We start from the raw sequence: 10,470 nt of genomic DNA, 5'->3' as shown, positions 1-10,470 counted from the left end.
AGCTCTCTCGGTAATACAACATCGTAAAGAGTTTGCAAGCAATGTGACTAATGAGTTAGTCATGCGATCTTGTATTACGGAACGAGTAAAGAGACTTGCCGGCAACGAGATTGAACTAGGTATGGAGATACCGACGATCGAATCTCGGACAAGTAACATATCGCACGACCTTAAAAATGGGTTGGGTCACCGTTGGGCGCAAACGCTGACCCAAACACAAAAGTGGACAGCTGGGCCGATCCAAACTGATAAAAAGCGGACAAAATCATCGTCTGTTTGGGTCAATCGGTTGGAGTTGTTCTAACCTACTGTACTTAAAAAGACAAACCAGCGTGTCGTGGCATCATTTCATCTTCCCCCAACAAAACAAAAACCATTCAATCCTATGATGCCAAATCGGAGTAAGACCATTTGACCATGCAAAACGTAAAAAACCGCCAAATTTGGAATTTCGTCGGGCTGCCGTTAGTACATTGACTCGTTTGTCGTACACGATACAGCGCGAGTGATACGTGGCTCATTTTGCGTAATAATAAGGTGAAGAAAGAGGAGCGCTCGGTAAGAAGCCAAGCCCCTGTCCGTCCCGAGGAGAGGTCAAACAAGATTCTCCGGCCGTGTCTTCGATAATGAATTACTCCTACGTACTATCACTGGCACCCTCCAGCACCACAGATTCTCTCAGTCCAGTGCCTGCCCACGAGTAGTTGGTGAATTGGCATCGGCAAAGCTTAACAAAATCTGGCACCGGTTTTTTTAGTTAAGCCCAAGCTGAGATAACAATCCACCTTTGCACGGGGGGCAGAACACTTCTACTCCCTCCGTTCCTAAATATAAGTCTTTCTAATGATTTCATTAGATGGACTACATACGAAGTAAAATGAATGAATCTACATTTAAAATACATCTATATACATCCGTATGTGGTTCATAATGAAACGTCTACAAAGACTTATACTCCCTCCGTTCCTAAATATTTGTCCTTTTAGAGGTTTCAAATGATGACTACATACGGAGCAAAATGAGTGAATCTACACTCTAAAATATGTCTATATACATCCGTATATGGTGACCATTTGAAATCTCTAGAAAGACAAATATTTAGGAACGGAGGGAGTATTTAGGAATGGAGGGAGTACTAGCTAGTGCATCGATTCAGCATTTGTCCTTTTGTTCCTATTTTGCAAACGATTCAGCATTTCTTTCTTCCCAAACATTTCCGACGAGCAGCTTGACAGCAGCTAGTAGCCTCCCTAGTTAGCTGTGTATAAAGCCACGAGAAACAGAGCCACGGGGCAAGGGAGCTCTCACCCCTCCCGTTTCCCTTCCCTACTTCGTTTCAAATCACCAACGCCGCCTCAAACTCGAGCTCGAGCCCGTCGGAGAAGCTCCTCCTCGCCCACCGTCGCTCTGACTGATCCATCCTTATGTCTCCGCTGGTCGTCGACCCATCCAGGGCCTCGGCGTGGGGTCTCTGACGCCGGCACACACGATCGACGGCGCCCCCCCCCCCCCCCCCCCCCCCCCCCACTTCACGGCAGGTAAGCCTGCTGCTCCTACCTCTTTACTTTGATCGGATGAAGCTCAAACTGTTCTATTCTTATTAGCCGTGAACTTGGTGCTTCTAGTCCCCGCCGATCGCCGTGGCTAGAACCAGATGCGCTTGCTTGCTAGCTTTTGCTGATACTCAATTTCCTTCTTGTTACTACATACGCTCGGCTCAAATGCGTAGCTGAGGCGCGCTGGAGTCCTTTACCCCCACCCCAAACATCAATCACTTGGCAATCGCATGGTGGTAAATTCACAGCCGTGAAAACACCAGCCACATACTAGCATGAGACATGACACATTTGACTAAGATTCCCAGCACCATGGCTGCCAAAAACTCCAAAGGGCAATGTAACTTGCTGCTATTTTCACATGCAACAAAGCGAGAGACGCACATGCGGCTCTTAAATGCCCAGTAGGAGTACAGCAGTACCAACTGAAGTAGGAGTAGAGGTTGTCGAGTAGCTAGGCCAAGCACATTACTACTAGTATTATTTCATGCAGCCGCGCAGGGAAAAGAAAACGCAAAAATAAAAACATATGGGCGATGTGCCTCGGCAAGTGTGATATCCTCGGAGATCTAGCCACTGCTCTGAGACGATGGCAGGGTTGCTGCACACACCCATGCACGCAGAGGAGTCAGGAAACCTCGGCTCGGTAGCGCTGACACGAGCTATGCGGTGATCCACGGTGTGAGCGTTAAGACTCTTCTTTTCTCGTCGTCAAGAGTATATAGTACATACCATATGCATGGATGCATTTCTGTCCTCTTTCGATCTTCATCTCTAGGAAATGGTGGAGTTCATCTCTAGGCATCAGGTAATGGTTGAGTTCCCGGGTGTTTGACCTCGAGTGCTCATGCTTGCGTAGCCTCGCCTATTTCCTATGCCGCCAACGCCTAGCAGAATCTTTCCGTCTCTTTCATGATGGCAATAGGCCAACGCGTATATACACGGATATACTCTACCCCCAGACGATTTAATTCTTGAGATGAAACTTTTATAACTAGTATGCCTTTTCCCAAAGGAAATAGTATAGATGTGTGTGCGCATTGCTTTCAGCCAAACCACACCCATAAAAATAGGATACCCTGAACTGAAGGAGCTTGTTTGGAGTAGGTGCCAAATATCCAGTCCATTGCTGAGATCACAAGACTTTCGGACGGCGTAGCTTTTGCCGCTTCCTAATCATGCCACCCTTTTGGTAGATTATGCCCTAATAAACGCTAAATAGTGGAGTAGTAAAATAGAAGACTTGTCCCCGTTCATGTATGTCCTGGTAGTAGTATGCACAGGATTGTAGAGTTTGATGATGGAGATGGTTTCTTTCTTTCAACACAGAAAGCTATTGACGGCTTCAAACTTAAAATTAAAAATACAGACAGGGGCCCGTGGACCAAAGCTTAACCACCTATGGAATGTACATTAAACATGAACGAAGCGTGCAAACTTGGTCGTGCCAATAATCATCTACTACCTGAATGCAATAATTCGGGGACAAGGACACAGCAGGGTTTTGCTCTGCACCATATTTAATTGTCGCCTGATGCGCACCACAGTGGGATTGATGGCGACCCTGATCAGTTTGGTTACATAGTACTGCACGTGCTTTTTTTTAGCGAGAAGTACTGTACGTGCTTATCATAATATCGTCTTGTAGTAATGCTTTAGGTGTACTTAGAGGTTGCTGTTACTGCTGCTTGGTTAATGATGTTTTGGGTGCTCAATCAATCATGTATGTAGAGACAAATCACAACATAGTATCAGATATTGATATTCAGATTCCTCCTGGTCCGACATGTTCCATCCAAGCCACTCAGACACGTAGTACGGTGTACCACCTCCAGCTCAACCTCGTCGTCCAATAATGAAACAGAGGAGGGAGAAAAGAAAAGAACATAGTCGTGGTCTAGCGGAAACAAAGCGTGAAAGAAGCCTAGGGCATTATTTGGACCCGTCTTTATCATCATCTGGTGTACTTGTCACAAACAAAGCAACCTATCCAATCCACCACCCAAAGGGAAGGACCCCATGCCTTTGAATGGCTCGTATCTGTGCCAAGCAAGTAAACGTACCTAAAGGCCGGCAGTTACTGCGGCCCGGCCCGGCCCGGGCCCCCCACACGCGAAGCTGCAGGCGGGCAGGCAGGAATCGGGCAAGAGATCCATGGCGCGTACGCCGCTGATGCCTGCTACAGTTTCCGGCTGTACCCGTCCGACGTGTCTGCACAGTAGCCAGACCGGATTGTAAAGCCCCACTGCACGCACCCACCGCAGCTACTCCTACGTCCCCGCGCAAAAGCGAAAGGCACGCCACGCCACGCCACCACAGGGAGGGAGGGAATTCTCCTCATTTCCTAAGCACGCATATCTTACCGCTATGAGCATCTGCGTGAGACTGAGCCGACGTATCATCTTAAATTTTGACGGTATTGCCTCGCCATCTGGCATCTGCCAAACTTTCGTTTCTATTTCAGGCGGACGCATTTACTGGCATGTGTCCGTGTCCAGAGGCTTAATTTACAGCATGTGCCTGTCTACATTGCCAGTTTGCTCGGCACTGTGCTCAATCGCCTTTTTATTTCTTCCCAAACACCGCTCTCGCGCAAAAACGCCCCGTTTCAGTTGCCACAAGTATTACTTTCGTCGTGATGCCATGACCATGTCGGCCATTTCCTCGGCTCCCGTCGCCTTGCTCACCTCTCACAATGGACAGGCGGCATGAGGCGTTGACCTGTCGGAGCGGCCGGGGGCGCTGTGCTGGCTCGATGTCGCGGCGCCACGGACGGTTCCACCACGACGGCGACCAAGGCGCTGGGCCGGCCGCGGCGCCCGCCGTGGTCGACCACGCGGACTGCACTGCGCAGTCGTGCCGGTCGTGCGTGGCGGTGTCGCTGGCGGACTGCATCGCGCTGGGCTGCTGCCCGTGCGCGGTGGTGAGCCTGCTGGGGCTGGCGCTCGTCAAGGCCCCGCTCGCCGTAGGCCGCCGCTGCGTGCAGCGGCTGCGCCGGCGGCATGGAAAGCTGCAACACAAGAAGCGCGTGCGCGACATGGACCTTGCGGGCGGTCGCCCTAGCCCTAGCGCTGCTGGCGCCAAGTGTGCGGGCGGGGGCGGCCACCGGGAGCCTGGTCCCGGCGAGGCCGCGTCAAAAGGCGAGGACGACGTGGCGACGGCGGCGTATCAGGGCGCGGCTGCGAGCGAGGAGGAAAGGGTGTGGCTGGAGATGTACCAGGTGGGGCAGTGGGGGTTCGGCCGCTTGTCCTTCTCCGTGAACCCGCCTCCGAGGGCCGGCCGCAACGCCGACGGCGACGGCTGCGAAAGCGACGTGTGAGATGGCCAAACCGCCCGCCCGCCGATGCTTCGCTGCTTTTCCGTACGGTCTGTCCCTGTCGCTGATGCACGGACGGCGCGCCGGCGACAAGTCAGAATTCCGTCGTGCTGGCCGGCCGGCATTCGCATTTCTCTGGCCAAAAGCCAAGGGGGAGCAGAGCACCGAGAAATACTTCCATGGCTCGCTGATGTCCAGCAGATGATCCAACGCAAAATTCGTTGGGGATGATTAGGAGAAGCGGCAGCATGGTGTCCTGGTCGACTGCACAATGGTGAGCCTCCAACTAGAAGAGCTCAGTGCACAATGGTGAGCCGGGCAGGCCGTCGGCTCCTAGAGTGTTCATTCTTTCTTCTGTGTCTATGGGTTTGGGGAGCTCGATTTGTACTTATGAATTGTACATAATTTGTGCCTTCGAGGTCTCTAGATTTGGGAATCCCCTCCCTGTATATACTTCCGGGAAAAATTAACAGTTCTGGTTCGTACTACTATGTGGGATTGCCATTACGCGTTTCACCGTGAAATGTGGTTGTTATGGCAAGGCAACATTTGACAAAATCAGTTCTGTTGAAGGTTCGAAATAAAATCAGTTCCATTCCATTAGCCTGCTGCTTAGGAAATGGGTGCCTGCGTGCAGTAGATTTAGTGTTCAGAAACTTGTGCTGGACTATGTGCAGGGATTTTTTCTTTTCTTTTGAAAAGGGTAGTGCCCCGGCATTATGTTCAGAGACTAGTGCTATGGCTTTAATCATGTAGGAAACCGGGTACCTGAGTTTCATCGTTTCCTCAGCTAGAGTACGAAGGTAAATGAATAATAATTTATTTTGTATGTTCTTTCGAGAACACACAAAAGACTTGCCTATTACTCGAATGAAGGGGTATAACGCAAGACTGGTTTTACAAACATCCGCAGAATACGCCAACTTAGGTGAATTCAGTTTAGTATCCCCAATGGAAAACATTCAGTAGCGCGGTGACCCGGTAAGCGGTAATTCTGTCTTATTTGAAACTTCTTTATACGGGGTTGGAACAAAAACGAACAATAGGCATTTTTTACGGACGTGCCAATTGATGGGCCGCAAAGAAGAAAACGTCTTTTGCTGGAAAGAATGTATTTTCAAAGGAAGCAGTGTTTCCCAGCATGCTTTGCAAGGGGCATATCCTCGGGGCAGTACGTTTTGATCTTCAGTTCACACCCTTTTTTTTTAATAAAGATAGCTTGGCTTTATTGATTGTTGAACATATTATGTGCATGTATCTGTTAGGATAATCTCCTACCGGCCCCGCCTCTAGTTTCCTTGTATAGATGAGGCTGAGGGCTGTCCTTGTATTTATATACGTGCACCGTGTACCCGATCAATACATCAAGAGTTGCATTGCCCTGGATCAAGATGCCTAACTTCAAGAAGACTGTCCAAGATGCTTGGAATGAGAGAGTCCCCCATGTTGAACCATGTCAAATCCTCTTTCACAAGCTAAAAAGAGTTAGTCAACGCCTTCGCACTTGGAGCAAAAAGATCTTCTCAAACCATAAGGTCCAACTTCACATGGCCCTTGAGATCATTCTTAGATTGGATTTGGCCCAAGAAAGTAGAACATTGAGCTCTGAGGAGAGGGACCTTCGGAGGAAGCTCAAAAGAAAGATTGTGGCCCTTGCCGTTCTTGAGAGAGCTAGAAAGAGACAAATGTAACATCCCAGATGTAACTTTCCATATTTGTAACTCCAACTCTTGCCATTTTCGGCTATGGGTTATGATATTCCCTTCGTGGTCGGGTTTTGTTTTCGTTTTGCATTTTGTTCATGTCATGCATCTCATATCATGTCATCATGTGCATCTCATTTGCATACGTGTTCGTCTCATGCATCCGAGCATTTTCCCCGTTGTCCGTTTTGCAATCCGGCACTCCCACGCGCACCGGCGCGTCCCTCTTGTTTCTTTTCGTGAGCGGGTGTTAAACGTTCTCGGAATGGACCGAGGTTGCCAAGTGGCCTTGGTACACCACCGGTAGACCACCTGTCAAGTTTCGTTCCATTTGGAGGTCGTTTGATGCTCCAACGGTTAACCGGGTAACCGCAAAGTCCTTTTGTGTGTTGCAGCAAAACCCCCCTCCAAACAGCCCAAAACCCACCTAAGTCCCCTCCACGCTCTCGGTCGTTCGATCACGATCGTGTGGGCGAAAACCGCACTTCATTTGGAGTCTCCTAGCTCCCTCTACCTATAAAAACACCTCCCCCTCCGAAATTTTCGCAGATCAAACCCTAGTCTCTTCCACCCCGCGCCGCCGGACACGTCCGGTCCGGCCGGACGAAAGCCGCCGCCGCCCTCGCCCAACCAGAGCGCGCCACGTGGCGGCCCCGTAGGCCGAGCCGCCGCCGGCCCGCGGAGCCCGCGCGCCTCTGCCTCCTCCTCCCGAGTGCCCCCGCGCCCGCGCAGTCCTCGCCGCCGCTCCACCGTTCGCCGCCGTTCCCGGCCGCCTCCGCCGGCTGCCGCAACTCCGGCGACCTCGCCGCCGTCCGCGCCTCCGCCTCGACCCCAGAGCCCGCGCGCCGCCGCCGCCTGTGCCCGCCGACGAGCCGCCCCGCTCCTCTCCTCTCCGACCCGCGGCACCTCGCCCCGCTCCTCCGCCGCCGGCCGCCGCCTCTTCTCCGGCGAGGAGCTCCGGCCGCCGTGCGCCCCGAACCCTAGCCCGATCCAGATCCATTGCTAGGTTGACTTCTCCCCTCCCCCGAAATCTTCCAAGTCCCTGATATTTTGCAATATATGCTCCTATTCATTGCATCATAACTCTCTGTGTACTGCTCCGTTTTGCGTGCATAATATATCTAAATGTTCGTCTCTAGATGCTCTTCATTTTGTTCCATTATGCCATGTTCATTTGAGTCCATCTTGATGCCCAAATCTCTGATGCAAGAGTGCTATATGCTGTTACTTATCAGAACTTGAGGATTTGTTATTTTTGTTGCATTTAATGTGTGAATCTTATGGGTATGAGCTCTACATGTGTTTTGATGTATGCCATACCATCTTCACATAGGTGTATGCCATGTATTTTTGTGATCTATATGGTGACTAGCACAAGCATGCAAATTAGGCTTCGTGATGTTTCTGTTTTCAGGGACTCAGTATTTTCACTGTCTGTTTCTGCTGTTATTTTGTTACCATATATCCATGTGGCTTCAGTGAGATCCATGCTCCTTTTGGTGATGTTCAGTAAGGATGTTTTGTAGATATAGTTGTGGTCTATCCATCCATGCCATTTTTTGCAATTATGGAGTGCCATAGCATGTCTTAATCTTGCTCTACTTTTGCTATAAAATATTTCTGGCAGATTGTTAACATGATATTCAATTTTGCCGAGGTTGTTGTAGTTGATCCTTTCATGCTATGTATTTTCTCTTGCCATTGAGAGCTTCATAAACATGCCATCTTTCTGTAGGTATACCTTTTTTGTCAAGAATTGCTTTGTGGTGAGTGAATCAAGCTCACCAAGATGCCCTCATAATTTCTGTTTCTGCCATGCTCTGTTTTCTGCCAAGTCTGGAACCTGGTAACGGAACTTGCTATGTTTACATGGTTGCCATCATATCTTCTGATCATTTTTGGCTCATGGTCAGTAAGGGACTTTTGTTCTATGCATTTAGAAGATTCATGCCATGCCTTATTTTGCTATGTTAAGTTCCTGTAGCATGTGTTTTGCTTGCTCTGAACATTGCTACCTGATGCTGTTTATGCCATGTCCAGTAATTTCAGTCTGTGAACCTGATATCTTTTGCATTTTTGCCATGCTTGTTTGAGCCTGTTATGTTGTGATCTAGCCGTAGCTCAGTGTTCATCTTTTGTCAAGCATCTCCTTTAGATTACTGACATATGCTTTGTTGCTATGTTGGGGTGCTGTAGCTTAGTTTGTTGATGTATTCTAAGTGCTATCATGCTGTTAATCCTAGCTCCCTTTACCTATAAAAACACCTCCCCCTCCGAAATTTTCGCAGATCAAACCCTAGTCTCTTCCACCCCGCGCCGCCACCGCCCTCGCCCAACCAGAGCGCGCCACGTGGCGGCCCCGTAGGCCGCGCCGCCGCCGGCCCGCGAGCCCGCGTCTGGCCCGCGCGCCTCCACCTCCTCCTCCCGAGCGCCCCCGCGCCCGCGCAGTCCTCGCCGCCGCTCCGCCGTTCGCCGCCGTCCCCGCCCGCCTCCGCCGGCCGCCGCAACTCCGGCGACCTCGCCGCCGTCCCCGCCTCCGCCTCGACCCCGGAGCCCGCGCGCCGCCGCCGCCTGTGCCCGCCGACGAGCCGCCCCGCTCCTCTCCTCCCCGACCCGCGGCACCTCGCCCCACTCCTCCGACGGCGGCCGCCGCCTCTTCTCTGGCGAGGAGCTCCGGCCGCCGTGCGCCCCGAACCCTAGCCCGATGCAGATCCATTGCTAGGTTTACTTCTCCCCTCCCCCGAAATCTTCCAAGTCCTAGATATTTTGCAATATATGCTCCTGTTCATTGCATCATAACTCTCTATATACTGCTCCGTTTTGCATGCATGATATATCGAAATGTTCGTCTCTAGATGCTCTTCATTTTGTTCCATTATGCCATGTTCATTTGAGTCCATATTGATGCCCAAATCTCTGATGCAAGAGTGCTATATGCTGTTATCTGCTGTTACTTATCAGAAGTTGAGGATTTGTTATTTTTGTTGCATTTGATTTGTGCATCTTATGGGGATGAGCTCTACATGTGTTCTGATGTATGCCATGCCATCTTTACAGAGGTGTATGTCATGTATTTTTGTGATCTATGTGGTGACTAGCACAAGCATGCAAATTAGGCTTCGTGATGTTTCTGTTTTCAGGGACAGTATTTTCACTGTCTGTTTCTGCTGTTATTTTGTTACCATATATCCATGTGGCTTCAGTGAGATCCATGATCCTTTTGGTGATGTTAAGTAAAGATGTTTTGTAGATATAGTTGTGATATATCCATCCATGCCCTTATTTGCAATTATGGAGTGCCATAGCATGTCTTAATCTTGCTCTACTTTTGCTATAAAATATTTCTGGCAGATTGTTAACATGATATTCAATTTTGCCAATGTTGTTGTAGTTGATACTTTCATGCTATGTATTTTCTCCTGCCGTGGATAGCTTCATAAACATGCCATCTTGCTGTAGGTATGCTTGTTTTGTCATGAATTGCTTTGTGATGAGTGAATCAAGCTCACCAAAATGCCCTCATAATTTCTGTTTCTGCCATGCTCTGTTTTCTGCCAAGTCTGAAACCTGGTAACGAAACTTGCTATGTTTACATGGTTGCCATCATATCTTCTGATCCTTTTTGGCTCATGGTCAGTAAGGGACTTTTGTTCTATGCATTTAGTAGATTCATGCCGTGCCTTGTTTGGCTATGTTAAGTTCCTGTAGCATGTGTTTTGCTTGCTCTGAACATTGCTACCTGATTCTGTTTATGCCATGTCCAATAATTTCACCAAGTCTGTGAACCTGATATCTTTTGCATTTTTGCCATGCTTGTTTGAGCCTGTTATGTTGTGATCTAGCCGTAGCTCAGTGTTCATCTTTTGTCAAGCATCTCCTTTAGATTACTGACATA

At 49.6% G+C, this 10,470-nt stretch overlaps 1 protein-coding gene across 1 annotated transcript; it reads left to right on the top strand.

Moving 5' to 3' along the window:
* Positions 1-1,515: 1,515 nt before the first annotated feature.
* Positions 1,516-5,475, top strand: LOC109783616 (uncharacterized). The gene is made up of 2 exons (XM_073510499.1): positions 1,516-1,538; positions 4,260-5,475. Exon 2 carries the CDS (start codon positions 4,312-4,314, stop codon positions 4,873-4,875), a length of 564 nt encoding a protein of 187 aa, XP_073366600.1. The 5' UTR covers positions 1,516-1,538; positions 4,260-4,311; the 3' UTR covers positions 4,876-5,475.
* The last annotated feature ends 4,995 nt before the right edge of the window (positions 5,476-10,470 follow it).

The sequence above is a fragment of the Aegilops tauschii genome, chromosome 3 (assembly GCF_002575655.3).
Source record: "Aegilops tauschii subsp. strangulata cultivar AL8/78 chromosome 3, Aet v6.0, whole genome shotgun sequence".
Taxonomy (NCBI): Eukaryota; Viridiplantae; Streptophyta; class Magnoliopsida; order Poales; family Poaceae; genus Aegilops; species Aegilops tauschii.
The sequence above is the reverse complement of the archived record's forward strand: the minus strand, read 5'-3'. Positions and strand labels throughout refer to the sequence as shown.